Source organism: Diadema setosum, chromosome 9 (assembly GCF_964275005.1).
Source record: "Diadema setosum chromosome 9, eeDiaSeto1, whole genome shotgun sequence".
In the NCBI taxonomy this organism is placed as follows: domain Eukaryota; kingdom Metazoa; phylum Echinodermata; class Echinoidea; order Diadematoida; family Diadematidae; genus Diadema; species Diadema setosum.
Window position 1 is genome coordinate 23,634,407 of NC_092693.1, and position 22,438 is coordinate 23,656,844.

General features: G+C 39.7%; 1 protein-coding gene across 1 annotated transcript; it reads right to left on the bottom strand.

Annotated features, from left to right (window-relative positions):
• Window positions 1-748: 748 nt before the first annotated feature.
• On the bottom strand, window positions 749-22,437 carry LOC140233252 (integrator complex subunit 8-like). The gene is made up of 21 exons (XM_072313363.1): window positions 22,138-22,437; window positions 21,384-21,546; window positions 20,041-20,181; window positions 19,406-19,477; window positions 18,661-18,703; window positions 17,488-17,778; window positions 16,773-16,937; window positions 15,792-16,022; window positions 14,448-14,512; window positions 12,552-12,706; window positions 11,413-11,546; window positions 10,326-10,436; window positions 8,859-9,054; window positions 8,374-8,486; window positions 7,840-8,027; window positions 5,781-5,936; window positions 4,721-4,839; window positions 4,189-4,417; window positions 3,252-3,316; window positions 1,790-1,833; window positions 749-1,145 (listed from the first exon to the last, which is right to left on the bottom strand). The coding sequence occupies exons 1-21, from the start codon at window positions 22,400-22,402 to the stop codon at window positions 1,029-1,031; spliced, it is 3,063 nt and encodes a 1,020-aa protein (XP_072169464.1). The 5' UTR covers window positions 22,403-22,437; the 3' UTR covers window positions 749-1,028.
• Window position 22,438: the final 1 nt, after the last annotated feature.

Here is a 22,438-nt window from a genome sequence, read left to right on the forward strand (position 1 = left end):
TTTAGACACACAACCTCATCATCTACGCCTGGGAGCAAAGTTGAGAGCATTGAATTGCAGATGTAGAGAACTTTGTTGCTTTTTTAATCTCCTACATCACTTGTCTAATACAAAGCATTCATGACTGTATCTTTTCAGAGTTGACTTGAACCAAACACAATCACTATTTTTTTTTTTTTTTGTCAAGCAATGCCAGCATGATAACGTGGACTTTGCTGCAGTGTGATAATAAAAGCTAGCAACATCCAGCTACAATCCTACCACGGAGAAGCTTGCTATGCATGAAGTCCGGTATGAAGTCATTATCGCTGCCAAGACATGCTGAATGCATAACCCAAGTGAGAGTGAATAGAATAAGCCACTGGATGAGTACTTTTCACAGAGCCACATAGCAGCTAAAAACTGACCTTTTCTTTATTCACTTTATTCTTTTCCTTTTTTATTTTTTCTTGATACTCTGGCAGGATGCTTTCAGAATTTTCTCCTCTATCACCACTGGTGACTACTTCCACATAATAAGTTAACCTTGTATCCGATATGAAACCACTACAAAGATTGCTGTAAGCATTTTGCACTCATATCTTGACAATCAGGTACACACTCCCCTCAATGTCACTCTTATGGGTATAAGACTCATTCGAATGCAGTACAACCTTCTCTTTATACAGCATGATCACAAAAAAAAAAAAAGAAAAAGAAGAAGACAAAATAGCCGTTTTTATCCCCAGTGATAAATCATTAAAGAAGTTACCATCAACTGTCCTTCCATTGGCGAAATGTAGTATAGAGACACAACCCAGAAATCTGCCTCATGTCCAATCAGCCTTGAAGAAGCCTTGGCTAAGCTTTCAGTATGTCCTTGGCATCACCAGTGATAAACACATGATTCCTATTCATGGAAGCATGGCACAATAACGAGGGTCAAGTCACAGAATTGTAATTCTTCCATTTGTTTGTTTGTTTGCCTTCTACCTCTGGCCACACGTACTGTAAAATGTCCGCATTCCGTGGAGAAAAACTTTGGCACTTCATAAGTACTGCTTGGCCATGGCCTGCAGGAACTTCTGCTGCCGTTTGCGCGCTGCCGTCGCCAAGAGATTCTCAGAGTTGCAGGTGTTGAGCTCCGGTTGACTCAAGACTTGCATCTAAAGTGGCCAACAAAGCATACAACAAAAGAAGTGAAGATGAGATCTGAAAACAACACTTGTTTTTATGTACTTTTGAATATGCTTTCAAAATCTGTAAGCAAAACAAATCAACTACATTTGCAGAACAGAAGGTGATAACAATGTACAATGTAAAAGTAATTGTAGATATTTTAGTGTAAACATGTATGGTGAATGATATCATTGTAAATGTGATAATGTTGACCACACACCCATTCCGCTTAATACGAATGATGATGTTCAAAGACATCACAAACCTGTCAGGACCTTTATTGACAATATTTAAATAGATTTATCACTTCCTTCACTCATATATTTGATTATTGAATCATCCAATGGACTAATCCACGTGTTCAATTAGTCAGGTTAGTCGTTAAACCATCTCACATCATGTTGTTCAGTATGAGTTCTAGCACCGTTTCTGTTCTTTTTAAAGAACATACAAATACATTGCAGGTAGATTATCTGAAATATCATCACTATTGAAGTGAACTACATTTCCCCCAAATAATACCTGCAACAGATTCTTCTCTCATGAGAAGACCCATGAAGATGTTGATATATCTTAAGTGGTTAAAGAAAACATCAAGATAGAGAAGAAAAGATGAAAAAAAAGAACTCACTGCTGCCTGCTTTTTGTCAACTTCACTCCTCTTATGGTGGGTGTCTGTTCATTGATAGTTAAGGAAATGAAGAAAGACAATTTGACTGTGCAATCTACCTAGATAAATGTTTGGCAAGAGAACAGAATTCACAATGTCAGAGGGGAGAGGGGTGGTAAAGAGAACTTGGAGAAGGGGGAAGGTGGGGATGGGGGGGGGTAGAGGAGAATGGCTTACAGAAAATCTGTCAGGAGATCATCACCCTCTCTTCACAGTCAAGTAGCAACATCTTCGCTCTGGGAGTATGTGAAAACCAAAAGGCTCAAGATTACTGTATAAGCTGTTATTTTCGCGAGGGTTTAATTTTCGTGAATTTCTCGAATCACAGTTGGATCGCGAATTTAACAACACGCGAAAATGTCTCCATCCACTATGTTAATAGAGCATTAACGTAAGCGTCGGCGTCAATTCGTGAAAACAACATCGCGCGAAAATGTCTATGACCTCGTTATTCGCGAAAATATCTGCACGCGAAAGTAACAGCGTATACAGGATTCTATTATCCACATATAACAACTGAAAACAAGACAATTTCTTCCTCTATTGGAGAGTAAACATAGAAAAAAAAAGATAAAAACAACAAAAAAGTAAAGTGTACAGTCTCTGAGTAGAAACAAAGAAAAAGAAAAGGGAAAATATAGTTCTCCATTCTCTTCAATCACCAAGAAAGGTCAGTTTGTCTGCCAGAGTTGGTGAGGAAGACGACACAGGAAGACACTTCTACTCCTTGCAGCCGCTAAGGTCACATGTAGTCATCATATTATATACCAGCATATCAACAGCTACTAACTTTTAACCTGTTGAAGATCAGCCCCAAGAATACTCGGGCATGTGTCTACAGGAAATGCGTCTTACAGCAAAATCAGTTCATCCTCAACGGGTTAAGTATGAGCATCACGCACTCTAGAAACTTACAAACACACAATTATATACAATAATACACACTAATACTTTAACATAGCAAGTGCACCATGCTTTAGCTTAATCTTACAATCCATTTTCAGCGGTTGTAATGTATTTTATATCCCATATCTGTTTAACACACAACAAATGATGACTCAACACATTTGAACAGACCTCTTACCCTGAACGTTAATCCTATTTTTCGTTTTCGTTATTAGTATGTAGCATTTAACCATATTTGACTTTTCATTATTTACGCTAGTGGGATAGGAGTATCCAATCTTGCCAAGTTTTATGCGTTGCTTTGGATTGCAGTATTTCCCCTTTAAGAATTTGACCTCAATTTGACCTCTGCTGTTGTTGTGGTACAAGGTCAAAGGTGGATGGTCACTACACTTTGTTGGACAGATTGCTTTGACAGATGTGGAAGGCAACCAGTTGACTTTTCCCTGCTTTGCTGGACAGTGATGCACCAGATTGCGTACACGTCACTCGTGCAATCCACGCAAGAAAAGGATACGGATAAGAAACTCCAGAATGGCAAGGTCCCAGAAGCAGTCATAGAGGGCATCGCTTCCATCGTAGCTGTTGGGCGTCAAGAGAGGACGGGTGTAACGGATTCATCAATATTTGCACACTTATCAACCAGATATATTACTGACGTTTATTCACACCCCAACCAAATCATTTCAATCAGAGCTGTTGAACATTGTACAAATAGTGAATGGTCACAAGTGCAGTGGCACAGGATTTCACCCGAGGTGAAAGATGAGGTGCATTATTCAATAAAGCAATGCCGAGTCGATTTTAGTGGAGTGGCCCATCTTTCACCAAATTCAAAATCTTGTTCAACTTCAACAGCAAAGACTCTACAGCATCTGTTTTAAAAACCTCAAACACTGATTAAGGTGGTCCCTACTGACTCTTCATATTGTACAAAAATGGTCACCATTCTTCATGAAATGCAAATGGTTTTACAATTGAATAGTGGTGTGGTCATTAGTGAAAACAAAGGGAGGAAACTGTGGACAGTAAATGAGTGATTGAGTGCACATGGCAGAAGTATGTATATTGTGACTTTAGAGGAGTGCAATTGTGCAAAACAGGGAGTTGACTATAATCTTATCATGGGAGTAAATATAAATGGGAGACATCAGAGTGCAAGCACCTAACCTTTAACAGCATGAAATGTACTACCATCTGAACATCCAGTTTTTGATTGCATCATCGGCACTTTGAATCTTCGCTAAAGACAACCCCCAACATCACATCACTGTGTTTTTCCCCTATCATCTTCCACTGCTGCTTAGCATCTCATCATTCTCATTGTGCTCCACACTCTTAGTTGACTTCATCATTGACCCCTGCTCCTCCCCACCCCTCGGCCCCCTTCTTCTCTCCCCCTCCCCCTCCACCTTCCCCCTCCTCCCACTACCACCCCTACAAGAGACACTGACCATCTCTTCTCCTGCAGGGCCTGGAAAGCAGTCACATAGTCGACCGGCTGCAGGAACTGGCACAGGATGGCCGCCTGGGTGTGGCACTGGAGCTGGGAGCAGCTCTTGATGCAGCGCCGGTAGACCTGCTCCGACCACACCCCCTTTGGGACCGGAGACTCAAAGAAGTTGGAGGAAACCATGGCAGCCTGGAGGTAGAACTTGAGGGCCGCACCATACTGCTTCTTGGCTGATAGGGGTCCAAGCAGAATGGATGTGGAAGATGGGTTATATTCCTATATTCCAAATGAAGATGTTCTTTTGCTTGATATATATCTTTTCCTCATTTTCACTTGTATTCTAATCAGTGATCATAAGGATGACAAAAACATGAAATATACTCAGACTATATTAACTATTGTCATAATCTTTATCAGTTTATATTTCATGGGAAGAGTTTTTCCTGTATGTATTTTCATAATCGTTTTGAATACAGTCATTAAATCTTCACTGTCATCATCATTCTCATTAAAGAAATTAGAAATGAACTCACCATAACATGCATCAGCCTGAGTGCACAGCCAGGATGGGTTCTTGGGGTCAACGGCTAATGTGTGACCTATGACCTCCATGGTGGTAGCTGTCACAGCTGTGACGTCTATGGAACTCTTACTGTGAGAATGAAGAGAATACAACATAAGAATTATAAGAAACACCTTTGATCATGAGGTGCAGTTGGCTTGTGCATCCCACATCCTTGGTACTTACAAAGGAGTTTAGATCATGTGAATGCAAACCTACAGCACTTCAAACATGACCTATCACTTCAGGGTCTTTCGCAACAGAAAATCATGTTTTGAATGCGGCTCACTTGTCAACAGGGTGTGTTAGTTTGTTCTGGTATTGGTCCTTACCACAGAAATTCATAGAAAAACATGAATATAAACCATAATTCCACTCTATAAAGTTGTTGTGCATGCATAAGACTCGGCACAGCAATAGCATACCTGTCAACCCTAAAACTTAGTAAAGAGAAAATAACTGGGAGAAAATGGTGCAAACCTATGAATTTTTACCCATCTCCCATACATCACAATCAGCACGTGCTGACAAAACTAGGAACACCACATTTAATAGATCTTCTTCTTTTCTCAGAAATACACATAGAAATGTATCCATTTACCAGAAACACTTGGCAGATAAGCAATAGTGAGCCAGGCAAAAGCAAAACATAACCACAAAAAAAAAACTGCAAAAGAATAAAACAAAACCACAACCAAACCAAGATGTCCTTCAATGCTGCACTCATAATGTAATGTGCAGTATCAACTTTAGGAGTGTTTCATTTTCTCGCATAAAATGGCACAAGAGTGCAATTGAATATTATTCAAAACTCACTCAGTGTTCCCCAACACTCATTTGGTGTTATCCAAAACTCACTCGGTGTTATCCTACACTCACTTGATGTTATTCCACACTCACTTGGTGTTACCCAACACTCACTTGGTGTTACCCAAAACTCACTTGGTGTATAATTACCCAACACTCACTTGGTGTTACCCAAAACTCACTTGGTGTTACTCAAAACAAACATGGTGTTACTCAAAACTCACTTGGTGATGGTGTTGGGCCAGAGGGCGGGATACTCGTGGGTGATGCTGTTAGGCATGTCGTCCTTCAAGATGTTATACAGCTTGACGAGGCAAGACAAGAGCAAGCTGAGACATTTGGGATCGTACAGCGCCCTCACAAAGTTGACAAACTCGACCCTGTGAGGCGAGAGTAGGAGAAAAGCATTAAAAAGCCAATCTAGGCATGCGCATTGCTAGAGAGAGTTTGTCTTATATTCCTCACATTCTCTGAAATGGAATCAGCGATAATATGCTTTATGCTATAGTGCCCTTCTGTTATAATGAATGCAGTTATAATGAAATTTCGTAACTAGAAAGTAGAAACACAGGTCCCAAAATTATTATCTATATATCTCTATATCCTCTTATATTTCAGCTGTAACAAAATTTCAATGCAATGGAAGAAAACTGCCACACCCAAGGACTTGGGGAGTCGGCTGTATCAAGCAATGAAGCTGCAGTGGCTGCGGGTATATAGTCTCCACTCATGAACTCAACCCCGAGGGGAATTTTATTATAACTTATTTGCAAAAGTCGTCTCTTGACGAGGCACCAAGGTAGTTACGTGGTGGACATTGCAAATACTAAAAAAAATTCAAAGAATTAACCCTGAATGCAGGTAGAAGGGGAAAATGTAGCATCTCTATCATGTAGTTTCATAAAATCTAGTCAAATATTGCACACTATTTTTTGGTCTATTCACCATAGGTCCACATAAGTAATAGTCTCATGGATATGTTTGTTTGCCAAAAAAAAAGAAAGTTGTCAGGCACAAAAAAAAAAATTCAAAGAATTAACCCTGAATGCAGGGTATTAAAGTTTTCACTGCCATGGTAGCACGCTCATAGAATTTTTATTTTTTTTTTTTAAATCTATAGAAGAGAATCATCAATATGTTTCACACCAAACAAACTAAATCCATAATGCTTGAACACTTCAATAGACCAATCGTCAAATACCACTTGCAAAAACTGATGATTTTCAGCAAACTCTGGCCACTCAAACAGAAACTTTAAAAGTTTGCAATTTTTTTTCTAATACTGTCAGATTATCATCAACTGTTCACTTTTTTGTGTATACATGTATTACTGTATACGCCATATATTTCGCGAGTCTAAATTTTCGCGAATCGGGACTTCCCTACAATTTTGCGAGTGGTTAAATTCACGATCGTGGAGTCTTTTACATTTATATCGGCATTAGAGTCAATATTTTCGCGTGTCTTTAATTAAGCGAATAGCAGCTGACTCGTGAAAATAAAAACCTCGTGAAATATTCAGCGTATACAGTATCATGCCCAGCCCGACCAGACGCCATGCACTAGCACTAGCACAGCGTCTGACGGTGTGTGATACACATATCTACGAAACCCCATACACATATCTACTAAACCCCTCGAACATGGCCACACAACAACAAAACTGTTGAAAATTTCTACATTCTTATCACAAATTTTACGAATCACTCACGTGAATTGAGATGCTTGGACTATGAGCATGGTATTTCAGTCCATAGTGAGCCCTCACGCAATATACACTGAGCAAAAAGTCCAATCTTAACCCGGAATGCTGTGATCATCGCTGGGCCATTCAAAATAAACCTTTCCCAGCTTTGAATGATGCAAATTGCGCTGCTAGAGTTTGTACGCCCGCGAAGTCGACAGCGCCCTCTTTGCCCAGTACTGCGCCGACATTTCGAATCATTTCTGCAATTTCTACGATTTCTGCGGCGTACAGGATTAAAAAAGGTGCAATTTTTGGTAAGTTGTAAAATGAGCATATCAATATCAATAGCTGAAAACGGTAGCTAAATAGATAAAGTTTTCACCTTATGTAGTTTTAGTAACAAATATGGTGCAGTAAATTCAAAATCGAGTCGGCGCCCCGGAATCCTGAGATTACGTAGTGTCCACACCGTACAGCCCTGTCGCGACTTACACTTGTGTACAGCGACAGGGCTGTGTATAGTTATATCATGCCCATCTCTTTGACAATAGCATGGATTTGTTCTCTATGCTTGCACAACATCTGCACATATCTACCTCGTCATGATTGCGAGGTTAGTTTCTCGGTTGACCGTGTTGGCCGCTGCTCCTGTCGCCGAGCGTTTGGTCTGGTTGGTTGTGCTGAAGATGAGAGTGACAGCATTCCACAGCTCTTTGGCCACCGTCCGGCACTTGTTGGAATCGGCTGGGTCATCTCGCATACAGAAGGCCACTAGACTACCAATCTGTGTATGCAAGAGGAGGCAAAATACTACACATTAGTACAATCATGATGAAAACAGTGTTAATGATGATGACAATAATAATAATAATAATAATAACAATAATAATATTACAAATGATATTGATTTATACAATGCACAATGATTTTAAAGATTTTCTATGCGTTTTAATACATAAAAATCCACCTCATACATCAGGAAAAAAATAGTTTTTGAAGATTTTACAACTAGCTTAGTGTCTGTCTCTGTCCTAAATCTCTCTGGCAAGCTACTCTAAAAATTTGATAATGACAATGATGATAAAAAAAAAATAAACAAAACAAAAACAATGTGAAATACATAGACTTACTCTCCAGAAGGGCATGGGTAGCTCCCCATTGAAGAAGCACAGCCAGCACTGACTGTTGAGGAGGAACAAGATGCACTGCTCAAGGACCGGCTCCCTCGTTGGGATATCACGATCTGTGGGATGTATTGAAAAAAAAAAAAAAATTGAAACATTGAGACATTGAGACAGGCAGCCAGAGAACCAGACAGATAGAGAAGTGTGTGTGTGTGTGTGTGTGTGTGTAACCACGCCTAGATCGAAAATTTAATGCAGTTCCTATTTGTCTTATGACAGACCTGATATATTCTTAGGCTTATATAGTCAAATTGCATAACAGTAATGTGTTCTGGACACAGGTATAAGGCATTATACACATACATGTAAGACGTTACAGTGCAGAAATGCATGATATAAATGTAAAGGAACATCAGAGCATGGCATCTACTTCACATGAGCAATACAAACCATGTTTGGCTCCCAAAGAAAAATTAAAAGATTCTACTCACCACTCCTGTTACCAAGGAGACAGACCTGCACCTTCTGAGTGAGGTCCGAGCCAGCGTGCATGGCTCCCTTCTGCTCGGCCAGCCTAAGGAGCTGGACGTAGAGCAGCTCGTTCCTCAGTCCGGTGTAGAGACGGAAGGACGTCTCTCGGGTGGCTTTGCAGGCCGCTTCCAGGTGGTCTCGGGCCGCATCGTAATTCTGAAAAATACATATATGAATTCCTGGATGAGATACTAGGCATTGCATTCTCATGCCTTCATTAAATCAGACCCTTCTGCAAACCTGCAGCTAAGACATACGTCGACTTTAACTCTTCATGTGCCATGGTGTAATCCCCCTGTGTGCCACATTATTCTGAGAAGATGTTGTCATGCTTTAAGAAAATATTCTGTTTTTTCAAATCTATGTAACTTCTATAGATTTCTGTTAAGCTGGACATATAGTGACTAAAGTTGTAGAGAAAATGCCAAGCTTTGCTTTGATGTAAATTGTATGACAAATCTATGATTGTGTTTCTTTCAAATGACTAGTAGCTAAATTGCTGTAAAGGCATGACTTTTGCACACAAAGCAGTGACAGAAACTTAGAATTTACAAGCAAATCCAGTACGGAACACCGCTTGTTAGTCAATCACAACATAAAATGCAAACTACAGTACATGTGAGAGGAACGGAAGCATGAGAAACGCTTTTATTGTACTGCGGCATTTGGTGATTTATCGACAGGTTTGGGCGGGTTTGTGCGTTTAAGCAGAATATGCGAAGTTGGCACGCCGTCGACTGAGTCAGACGTGTGAATGTGGCACATAAAGATTGAACTATTGCCAAAACTGGCAAAAAGCTGTTGTTGCGGTGAATCCCCACTTGGATACAGCTAAACAAATAGTATAATATCAAGTCCAACTTTGGCATGTGCACCAGGGTTTTCCTTTCTCTCTCTCTCTGATTGTATGCTTCATGCAAATGTGATGCTAAAAATCTTGCCTCACATTATTACGATAATGCAAGATGATATCTAGAGGCAATAAGTAATATCCTTGACATCTTTTAATCTTTTGTCGTATCTTCTACCTTTGACTGATTTCCAGAACACAATGGACGCTTCTCAAATCTTGTGTTTGTCAGTTGCTTGATTAGAACAAAGTAAGAGAAGAAAACCCAATCAAATACTGCGAAACACATGGTATCGAGAAAAAAAAAACCCACCTACAATGCAAAATCAAATCACTACAAACATAAAAAATTACGCAAACATATCCTTTGCTGAAGTCTAAGTCAAACACAAAGATGCAATGTTCATCTGCTTTCATCTCCAAACCTGTTGAAGACGAGTCCCGAGAATACTCGGGCAGGTGTCTCTGGGAAATGCATGTTGTAACAAAATCTGTCCATCCTCAACAGGTTAAGAACTCGAACTTCGACAATAAAGCAGTGTCTTCTGTTCTCTGCCTGTGTAGTAAAATTCTTTACCTTTTTCTCTATGCAGTGATGAGCTTTGACCAGGAGAATGAAGAGGTAATCCTGCATCAGACGGTTGCCCATTCCCTCAATGATGAAGCCATAGGTTCGGTCTACTTGCCACTGGTTTGGAGTTTAATCAGAGAGAAGCAGCAAACATATTAGAGGAGAATTTTAATAGTCGAACTATATTCTTAAACAACAACACAAAACCCCAAACAAAAAATAATTTCTCGGTGAATCTGTGGAACCAGAAGCATCAGCTCAGCTGCTTGCACAGAATATGCGAATTTTCATGGATATTATTTGATAGCAATGTTGAGGGTGATGATTATGATCACTCTTTTCATTGCTGTCATTTTTTTTTTATTATAATTATCATTACTATCATCATTCTTCATCATCCTTCTTTTTCTACAAGAAGAGAGAACAAGATTCTTCTCCAATTTGTCTACCCTCTGTACAAATGAAATTTGTAAGAGCGCAACTGCTGATCTACACCTGTAGCGAACATGTCAGACATGTATGTTAAAATGTAGATCAGCAGTTGCAAAATTACAGATTTCATTTGTACAGAGGGCAGACAAATTGAAGAAAACTCATATCTCATATCCTCACCCTTCTGCTTAATAATCTCTTGCTTTCAGTTAAGGTTCGTCTTGTTCAAATTACTGAATTCTTGCATCGAGTTGTTTTGATTGCAACTGATTGACAAATTGCCCTACATTGAAGTACATAATGTTCATGTAGGGCATTTTCATCATTACTCATCATTACTTCTGTTATCATTACTTTGCTGCAGACAGCCGAGTGTTGCCTCCAGCTCCACAGGATTATCAACATCATCATCATCATCACCGTCATCACCATCTTCATCATCACCATCATCATCGTCATCATCGTCATCATCATCATCACCATCACCGTCACCATCATCACCATATCACCATCGTCATCATCATCACCAACACCATCACCATCACCATCACCATCATCATCATCATCATCATCCTCGCCATCATGATCGTCACCACCATCGCCATCATCATCACCATCACCACAATCACCATCATCATCGTCATTCTTTTTAAGTCCTTACCTTGCTGCAGACTGATAAGAAGCGGCGATTGGGTGCGATCCTGTGGAGTGATTTGAGCACCGCCTCAAGCTCCACAGGATTCTCTGTCAGTAGGAGCTGTAGCTCAAGCTGACCCATCTGGAGTGGGAGGTTGTCTGCAGGGTGACAAGGTTTGACAAAGTCTCGGTACAAGTAAACAAATGTGGTGACTGTCGTGAAAACCTGTAATGAGTGACACCATTTCTAAAGAAGAGTACCTTTGAAGATAAGTGTGGCAATACACTAGTAGAATTGAAAGCCACCGATGAGGTAAAATACACAAGAAATTGGTTTTGCACTGAAAAACAGTTATCATCATTCGAATGAGAGTAAGGTATTTCAGATGGCATGGGCAGGGCTGCACACTAACCCAATTTTTCTACTGGTCCAACCTGTCTGTTGGACCAGCAGGTACCCAGTTTTCCCATTTTTTACTGGTCCATTTATGAAAAAGTTACTGGTGGGACAGTGATTTTTACTAGTCCCGGACTGTCGGACCAGTGCTAGTGTGCAGCCTTGGCATGGATGTCTAAAGATGTCCTTGTCATTTGACTGCAATAAAATTGCCGTAGCATTGGTTTTGAACCCATGAAAACATATGCACTAACTTTTTTGTTTGTCAGTCCTGACATACAAGAAGCCACATGTTGCCAATAATATATCTTGAGATGGGCCAGGAAGAAAACGTTTCATCTGAGTGGATGTGACGTACATGACAGTTCCTTACATACATAATGAATTAGGATAACGCTTCAAGTCAAGTCCACCTTGTGTCTCTACAACACATACTTTGTGCATGCACACATTATTACATCTGCTACCTGACATTTGAAAGTCAATGCTCTCTAAATACATCTGCATTATCTTCTTTACACTGCCATCTCTCGGCATGGTTCTCATAATCACTGCTCCCATTTTCAGGATTGTCGTATGAAGGGAAAATTCCCCTTTTTCATTGTCTACTGAACATGCTCCGAATGCTGCGGAGAAGTTACAGCAAGAAGTAAACTGACTGAACACAAAGACAGAGTAAGATTAAAGCAACCTAAGTTGGAGAGACAAACTGGCTGAAGGAAAAAGGCTCAGTCGGTCAGAGAGGAGTGTTCTAACTAACTGCCCACCTGTCTGACTGGCCAGGGCTGTGTCCATCCTGGTCATCTGGTGGTCATCTGTCCTCTGGCTAGCACGCATGGCCTCCATGTCCGGAGCAGAGAAGAGTTCATTGGGGCAGCACTCCATGAGCTGTCGACCCAGGTCTGGCTGACTACACAGCATCCTGCTCCCAATAAAGGAAAACGAGTCCTGCAACATTTATTCTCCTTTTCTTCTCTCACACACTTGAAGGTTACTCTAAAACATGATATCTTCACGGCATGAAATTTTCACGAATGGGAGCCGATGGCCTTATTTGCAGCAAGAAATTTTCGCGGGTTGCCTCTAACATTCAATGCATACGGTGTAGACAAGATCTTTAATGTGCATTTTAATTTCATGAAACTAGGCTCTCGCGAAATTCACAAAATCTAACTGCATGTGAACATTCCTTGTTTTACAGTATCTTCATTAGACTTTTTTTGGGGTTTTGTTTTGTAGCTGTTGTTTCAGGGGTCTGTCTGTGTGTTTGAGAGTACATTTATTCATGTACAAAATTTAGCCCTTTTGATAGTGGCGAGATGTGCAAAGTTGATACCAGCTTCAATACTGACTGATGCAAGCCACTTGGGGGTGTCATACAAAGAGATCCATACCAACTTCACCTGTTTTCCATAGCGCTTGTAGGTAACACCACTTTGCCAGGTTTGCACAATTATAAAACTATTCGAGGGAAATTAACCCTAACTAGGCCGGGCTATTTAGGTAGTTGATAGAGCCGGGGGGGGGGGGGCCTCCCAGGCCCCCCCTCCAGATCTCGGCCGTCGACCGCGCGATCGCGACAAAAATTGGCACACACATTGCCTATGATGTAATCTAAAATACCATGAAGTTAATTTTTCAAAAAAATCATCATTTATGCTAAATTATGCTAATTTATGCATGATGATGCATAAAATCAGACTATTTGGTATAAATCACCAAAAAAAGCTCAAAAAAGGTACATTTTTTGTGTAAATAATCTTTTTAGTGTCCTTAGCAAATGTAATTAAAAAAAATTGTGATATCAGAAAAAATTCTGAAGTATTTTATTGTTTTTTTGAATTTCTTATGTATTTCATTGTTTTTTCGACTTTATGTTTTCCATTGTTTTTTCGATGAAATTTGTCCGCGACATCGCTCCGAACAAGAAAATATGTTATTCATCGATTTTAATCAATAAAACACTGAAATAATCATGCTTTTATGAAATTTGCCAGTAAGCACAGTTTGCATTGAAATTGTACACGAATTAACGTTTTTGAGCAATTTTTGGTCTGACATGCATGTACATATTTATGCGTAACTTCCGAACCGCGTGCCCGGGCGTCGCAAATTTGGTGTCAAAAGATGCGGGAGACTCGAAATAAAAAAGTCATGAAACGTCGCGGCGATAGCTTTTTGCGATTGCGATACATCGCGCGGAACGTCGAGGGGGGGGGCCTCGGAGGCCCCCCCCCCGGCCTAGTTAGGGTTAAGTGGACATCTTTTGATGTGCATGCCCTGTGAGTCTCTCCCACATAGGACCTTTCTGTTTTGCATGTCCCATCATGTGAGAAAATATGCTGCAGTTTAGGAAGCAAGAACAAAACGATAACACAAAGCACTGCACAAAAGTGGGTCTCACTCGGCCACAAATCAAACTTTTTTTTTTCGAATTTAGCATTTCTTTCCAACATCCATCCAACAAAGCTTGAACAAAATACAAAGCATGCATTACAAAGACATTATTTCATCAACTTCATTGACTTGATCACAGGTTTGAAAGCCAGAAGGGAGTAACGCAAAGAGATGTTTAAAATTTTGGCCTTCCGCTAGCTCTCATTGGCCAGTATTTTAGACACGACTCATTCTTAATTCTTCCAATGGGGCAGATGTCTTTTTACCTGAGTAACGACTTGATGTTACGTTTCTGATCTTCTTTCTCTGTCGACAGAATCTTTTCAATGCACTGTGAGGAGGGAGAGATAAGTGAATCACATTTCAGTTTGTACACAAACATTTTCCAAATCATGTTTTTGGTTGGAAATGTAGGCACTACAACCCCTTCCCCCTAATAGGCATCATGACTACATTACCAAGAGACATCCGCAATTGGATGCGCAAGATACAATGTCTTCGTGTTGATTTAGCATAAAAAAAAAGTAAATGGAGCAAAGATTGGTCTATGGGAGACCTCATTACCTCATCTCAGTGGCATATAATGTCTTTGTTACTATTACAAAATGATGAAGCAGATCCTAATCAAATGATTGGCTGGCCAGGTACCTATTTTGCTTAGTGCATAATTTTGCCTATGACTAGTCATTAGTATACAAATAATGACTGCTATGAGGGGCACAGTTAAAATTATGGGCCCAAGGTGATGTGAAAACCATAACTATGCCCGAAGCAAAGCTGAGGGCATAGTTATGGTTTTCACATCACCGAGGGCCTACATAATTTTAAATGTGCCCCGAATATCAAGCTGTCATTATTTGTTTTATATACCGAAAATATAGATTCCGAAATATAGATACCGTAGCATTCGTAATCAACGCTGATCGACAGCGCGGCGGTCGTATCATTGGTGCGTACATGATTGTGATCTATGTGTACGTGGTTGCGACTGTCTGTCTCCAAACGTATTTACAGGGCACAGTCAATCAACTGTGCCCCGGGCACAGTAAATCATGACGTCATTTTGATTAACAATGGGGCACAGCTATTTTCAAGACTCCCCTTTTAACCAATCAGATGAGAGGATTCTATATATGAGGTATACAATAAAGTATAATGACTGGTCATTAGCACTTTCACGATGCATTTGAAGTTAGATGTGACCTAGTAACATACAGACTTTGAGATGAGGGTGATCCATCAAATGACAAGGATGTGCTTCATCATTGTATGAAACAACTAATGCACAATACTTTGTTCAGCATTAGCATTATTACCAACACTCTGTACCTTCATAACAGTCCAAACACCCTCTGCTATTGCCTCGTGCATGTTACTGTCCCAAAGGTATCTCATGTGGGTAACTCATACTCATAAAAGCCCTTACTGCTCTGTACAATTTGTGCTTTATCACTGTTTGGTGGAAACATGCAGAGCCTTGGAATTACATAACTCTCTTATTTTATGTCCCATTCTGATGAAACTTCAGCAAAGTCTCTCGGCACATTTTCCTTCTGTTCATCAAGGCTAATTTCAGCACTGCACACACTTTTGAGAGAGACATATCCCACCTGTGCGAAGAACTGAAATGTGGAAGTCGAGCCACCCATCAGAGCCGCCTGCAGCTGATGGATGCTGGGCCGGCCCTCCGCCGCCCACCGGACCAGATTGCACAGGGACACCTGCAGCTTGGTCTGGGCGTCGGCCACTGCAGACAAGGCCAGCTTGTCCCCGAGGCACTCCCGGTACCACACGGACAGCTCCTGCTGGGCGTTGTCCTCCAGAAGGATAGGAACAACACCCTTGTGAAGGGGAATAAGGTCATATCTTGATGAATTCAAACACATCTCTCGTACTTTAAAGGGTGCATACTTCCCTCCTGAGTGATAGGAACACCCTTGTGAGGGGAAAAGGGTCAAATCTTGATGAATTCAAACACATCTCTCGTACTGTAAAGGATGCATACTATCCTCATGAGTGATAGAAACAGTACACACTTATGAACGAAAAGGGGTTATACCTTAATTAATTCAAACACATCTCTTATACTGTAAAGATTTCATACTTTCCTCATAAGTGATGGGAACAATACCCATGTGAAGGGGAAAAGGCAGCGACTTGATTACTTCAAACATATCTGTTTTTGTAAGGGGTACAAACTTCTCTCCTTTTAAAAAAAAAAAATTTAAAAAATTAAATAAATTAGCACAAATTTTGAGGCACTGAAACATGTTGCTACATTTCCTTCTTACTCAAGAAATGAGGTTACATTTTCCTTGTGAATCACAAATTTGTCATATTTAGATATCCATGTCTGTAATAGTTGCTACTACAGATATTTCCCTCGGCTAGCATTCGTAGGTTTTTTTTCCCCTTTAAACTTACAACTGTGCCAGCTGATCAATCCCTAAGAAGCAAAATAATGATCAAATGATTAGAAGACTTTTAATAATCAAGGAGAAATGCTTTGGCACCTTCTCTATCATATTTGCATCACCATACTTCACTCGGGGCTCACACACTGGCAGTGAAAGATTTTGGTGGTACTCTACCTTGTAGTTCTGGCTAGCGCACGTCTCCTCCACCTGTGACAGCAGTGTCCGCTGCTCGCCCTCTGTGTCTATCTTGCCCACAGTCCGGCCAATGAGGGCACTACAGGCTGCCAAGTAGCCTTGGAGCTTGGGCACATCGGGAGTGCAGTAGAACGAACTGCCAACCTAGAGCATAATGATAAAACACTCTCGTTGCTGTGCTGGGAACGATCCAATTACTGGTTTCATGCAAGAGTAACTATCACTATTTTGAAGTCAGTATTTTCTTGTCTATCCTTTCTTTTTCTGTTTTGTTTTATTCTGAAACACAAGGCATTTCTGTTTTCCAGTCTTGGTGGACTGTTGGTTTCACTTAAATTATTAAGTCTGTTCAAATTTGAATTTTGCCAGGCTTGCAAAACTGTAGATCAAACTTCAATTAAATGGTGCACATAGTGAAAATTTCCTCTACTGTTGAAAGGTTATAATATCATGCCTCTTTAAACGAAGTACACTGACCTTTGACCTTCATGGACGTACATCTTAAATTTCAATCCCTTCATGAAAATAAAACACCCAAACCCATTTGATTGAAGTCTGACACTTTTTGATTAGCTAAGATATAGATCTACAAGACTATTCATTGACCTGTCAAGTTCACATGAACTACCTCAACAAAATCAAATTACAGATCAAAATTTGATTTGGTATATCACATCCACGTCCTCACACTCACCATTGGAAGCAGGTCCTGTACACGCTGGAACATCTCCGCTGCTTTGCCGTACTGCTGCTGGTGGAAGTAGTAGCATCCGAGGTCAAAGTTCAACTGCCACAGGAACTCCTCTTTGCGGACCTTGCTGCTTCCTTTGGGTGTCGGCCCCAAGTCGTTGGTCACTGGGGTCTTTGGGTCGGGGGTAGCAGCATCAGCATCGACGAACGTGTCGATGGTGGGGAAGTGGACGTCTCGGCTCAGAGGCAGACAGCGCTCTAGGAAGTTGAGGGAGTCTGGGAGGGTGTCCTTGACCTGGATGATAGGGTGACAGATACAATGGCAAGGACGAAGATGACACATCTATGAGGCCCTGGTATTCCCTCGTCTCTCTCTCCCCCTCAACCCTTCAGCAACTGAAGATTCTGTACATAATGGCCTATGGTTGCCTGGAAGGTACAGCAATATTGCTCTCATTTTGACAATTTTCTAAATGATGTAAAATAGCTCACTGCACATTTATTTTGGTCTATTGTAAGTTACGTTTATTTGAATGTCTATTAAGACTTTACTAAGAGAATGGTATGCCACAGAAGTAATTCTGACATACGTTGTTGAGCTTTGGCGTCTTTCAAATTACATAATTATATATTCTACACGAAAACAAAAACAAATGGAAAACACATAAAACTTTACCCCCCCCCCCAAAAAAAAAAAAAAATAAAAATAAAAATAAAAATGGAAGAGTGGTTTTGGGCGTTTTAGGGATTAATAAGATGGGCGGTTATGCGCATTTCAGTAACTGTTGGGTTGTAACGTCTTCTGTTTATTATCAGCAACATTCAAACAAGATTTGATAACTAGTAACTAGGAGACAGACAAATAACTAAGGTGTCAGTCTTTGTGTAGCATGTTTTGAAAGGTAAATATCAACTACAAAAATTCATACAGTGACTTTACAACAGCATCCACCAATATTTTACACAATCTAATGATATTGGATACCTTATGTGTAGAACTTCTAGGATGGGCTAGCACTTTTATAGACTTGCAACTGATCACTTCTTGGAGCCTCATGCAATATTTTTTTTTCATCCAGAGGGAGAAGTTTTATGAATCTAGCGATCCCTTTGGTTTGCACTACTCTCAGCAAATCACACCACAAATAAACGAGATTTATTATTACAGATCACTCACTGTCTTCATCACCATGTCATTGACACCAGCCACATTGAAGGCCCTGTGATGGAAATCACACAGCCAAACAAACAAGGATAAACAACTAATAAAATGAATCAAACCAATACATATACAAAGGGAATTAATTTATCAATCAATGAATCAATACAAGTCGATGAAATAATACACAAAACAAAACTACAACTATATGATGATTGATTTATACATTTATAAGAGTATTCTATGTACATGTTCCCATCAAGAGCAAGGAACAGATCTTTTGAGAAAACAGCTGAAGACCTCAGCAGCAACGAGAGCAAAGCAACATGAATTTATTTAGTTTGTAGCAAAAGGGATATCAAGCTAGCTTGTAACATACCAGGTAAGTGCATCACAAAATGCACATCATACACACGATGGGTACACTTGCTTTGCTCATTCTAATATATAACCATAGTCATGTATCAATCATGACATGTATTATACAAACAAAACATTGATTCTGTCTAAGGAATCTCAAAGGCACAAAAAAAAAAATCAAGCTTTTGATATAGTGATAATTTTTTGCTTTGTTTTCATGAAAACAAAATATGAAAACAAACTTGCCAAGAAAAAAAATAAGTGGTGATTCTTATTGCTATAAACTGAAATAGCTTTCACATTTCCATGGTAATAGTGACTGATTTGTCTCTGCATATCACACAGTTCTCAAGAAATCAGCAAAGCGGTGATGGAATACAAAGACTGCTTTCCATAGTCTTACCCTGGAATAGCACCAACTGGAGTTTTGATGAGCTTTGAGGGTACAGCTCTCTCCACAAAGGTCCGCACACTCCTGGCATATCATAAACAAAAAACATACAATTTGTTGGTGTCAAAAGTGCTCTGTTTGCACTATAATGTGTGAGATAGATTCCATGATGAAGAAGACAGATCATTATGCTACATTCTGAAGGAGTGTAAATGAGCCTGTACGCTGTGCACACTACTTAATGACATCATTCTAGATCTATAGCAGTTCGTTTCATGGGTCTCTTTGATTTTATAAATCGTTGTAGATTGTGAACAACATTACCATTTTAGTAAAATGCACCAAAAAATAAATTGCAGCAGAAATCATCAAGAAAAATATATTGTTTCACTCTTCGTTGGATGGAAATGATTGATAACTAAATTGATTAAAATCCATAAACAAAAACCACGGAAGATTTAGCTTCTAAAAACTTATACGCGCCAAATGTGCCATAATGTAATTCATGGTGTACTTTTGTTAATAGATATTTTTATATATTTCTATCTTTCTACAGTAAAACATATATTGAAATTCTAAATGTACACAAAAATATATGAGCCCAAGAAGAGAAAGCACAGCAAAATGCACAAGAAACAAAACCTTACCATCTATTGTAGATAGTCAGGGCAACAAGAACAGAGTCGTCAAGGCTGCAGACATCAGTCGTTGGCTGAATATTTAGCTCAGGGGGAGACACCCACTCCACAAAATCCTTCAGAACTTTGTGGACCATGTACAATGGCAAACTGTAGAGAAAAAAAAAATGAGAAGAAATGTGCAGCATAGAAAACTAGAAAAGCACTCTGAGAGTGCAGACCTCCAACAAGCAGCTACTTTCCAATGATGGTCTTGCTCTGATCAGTGATTTCCACCCATACGTATGCGTGCTGAAAACTCGTCCAATTTCCGGGAGAAGCCTTTGTTACGTCATAAACCCTCAGCTGCATGGCGCGCCTCGCCCCAGCAGAAACTAGAGCACGCACTTTAGTGCGCGTATGAAAACCTCAAAAATGCACAGCTTGAACTCCCAAGTTCATTAACCCTTCCTGCCAAAATATTGAAAATCCTTCATAAAATCCAAAAAAATTTCCGGATCACTTCCAAAATTTAATCGTCTGTTCCTTGTGTCATTCTCAACCTTTCCTGCAAGTTTCATCCAAATCCGTGCTCAACTTTTTGAGTTATTTTGCATACAGTCAAACAAACAAACTAACAAACAAACCAACGGTAACGGAAACATAACCTCCTCCCTTGGCGGAGGTAAATACAGAATGAAGACATAAAGTAGAAAACTGTTGCAAAATGGGAGAAACAATTGGCCATAGACCCATGAGAATTTGACAGGTGAGCTCATAACTGGGCCGGCACACAAGAGGAAAATGGTTCTTTCCTATTGACAGGGTGTGGTTCTTCCTGAAAGCAATTGAGTGCAAAATGAGCAATTTATAAACCCTTCGAGGTTGATGTGTTTCTTTATATCAGCAATCCTCCCTAGTTCTCTTAATATCTATTATTATTACTGTCATTAATTCCCTGTATACAAATTTAGCTGTTACAGGTATAATTTACCATTTGCGGATGAAACAAAAACCCAGCAATAGTGCTTCAAAATAGTTTTAAAATGTGAGTTAGGATTTAGAAACAACCAATGTAAAAATTTGAACAAGTATAATTGATGTTAAGTAATGTTAAATTTACAAAATGTAAACAATAGTTATAATAAAAATGTTTCCAGACTAAATCATCTACAGTTATGGTTTAATGAGAAAAGTAGTGTATCTCCTTATATTTTAGGCTTCATTGCAAAAATTTTATATGGTAGGAATACAAAGTTTTGTGATACAACTGACCTACACATATGCATTGAAAGTGATATATATATATATTTTTTTTTAAATCACTGCTCCCAAATGTAAACATGAACTTTAAGAGAGTGCTTCGGCCTCACTTGTGCTGCAGATAGGAGAAATCCCAGTTGAGGTGAGCCGCAACTTTGAGGGCGAGAACCTTCAGGGAACGAATCTTGCGCATCTGGCTTGGGGACTCCTCATTATTGGCTTCCTTGATGGACTGGTCCACAAACTGTTCCAGGAGCAAAGTGGCTGATGGTTCTAGTATATCATGAGCAAACAGTGAAGACCCGATTGTAAATTAAATATACAGCCTGTATATATTTTTTAAATCTCATTTTAATTCTATTTATTTGCAAGAAAACTGACATTTGTATTTTACACTTTGCATCAGTCAAATACAATGTTCTGGTGTACAGATGTATGAAGTATGGACTCATGGAGTAAGAATATGCTAAACATGGTATGATCAAATGTCACAGAAAAAAAAAAAAAAAACCCAACCTTGTTGATCATCGAGAAAAAAAAAGGGGGGGGGGGGTCTCCACTGCAGTAGGCCCTAGATATCTACATGAACTTCAAATCAAGTAGGTACAGACAATACCTGTACAATATCATATCTATTGATAGCTTTTGAAATTCTGATTTGGATTGGGAAGTGATACAGAGTTAAATCAATAAATGCCATAAATTTACAACTAAATTTACAAAGTCTTTTTTAGATTTTTTAACATTTGTCATACGGTTAGGGTTGATCTGGAGCCGGATTGGTGTCTAAAAAATTGAGCGTGGAATGGCTAAATTTTCAAAATTCATCGCGGGCTTCATTACCCAAAAGATGTTACCACAAACCTGGGTTTTCAGTGCGTAGATGATCTTCCAGAAGACCTGGCTTTAGCAGAAATTCAAACCAGAGAAGTGGTGTCGGTGGTACTGTCGGCGACCCGCTTCTGTTTTGCACACATGGGACTGGGGAATCCCTGTCGCTGTTCATGTTGACCGTTTGCGTTTCAAGCTCTGCTTCTTGTCTGGTCTCACTGTGGTTCACTGGAGTTTTCTGCTCTTTGTATTTGGCAGGTGAAATGAAAATATGAGCTGCTCTAGCTCTGCTGTGCATCCACGTCAACGTTAGACAGAGCACATGTAGATTCTA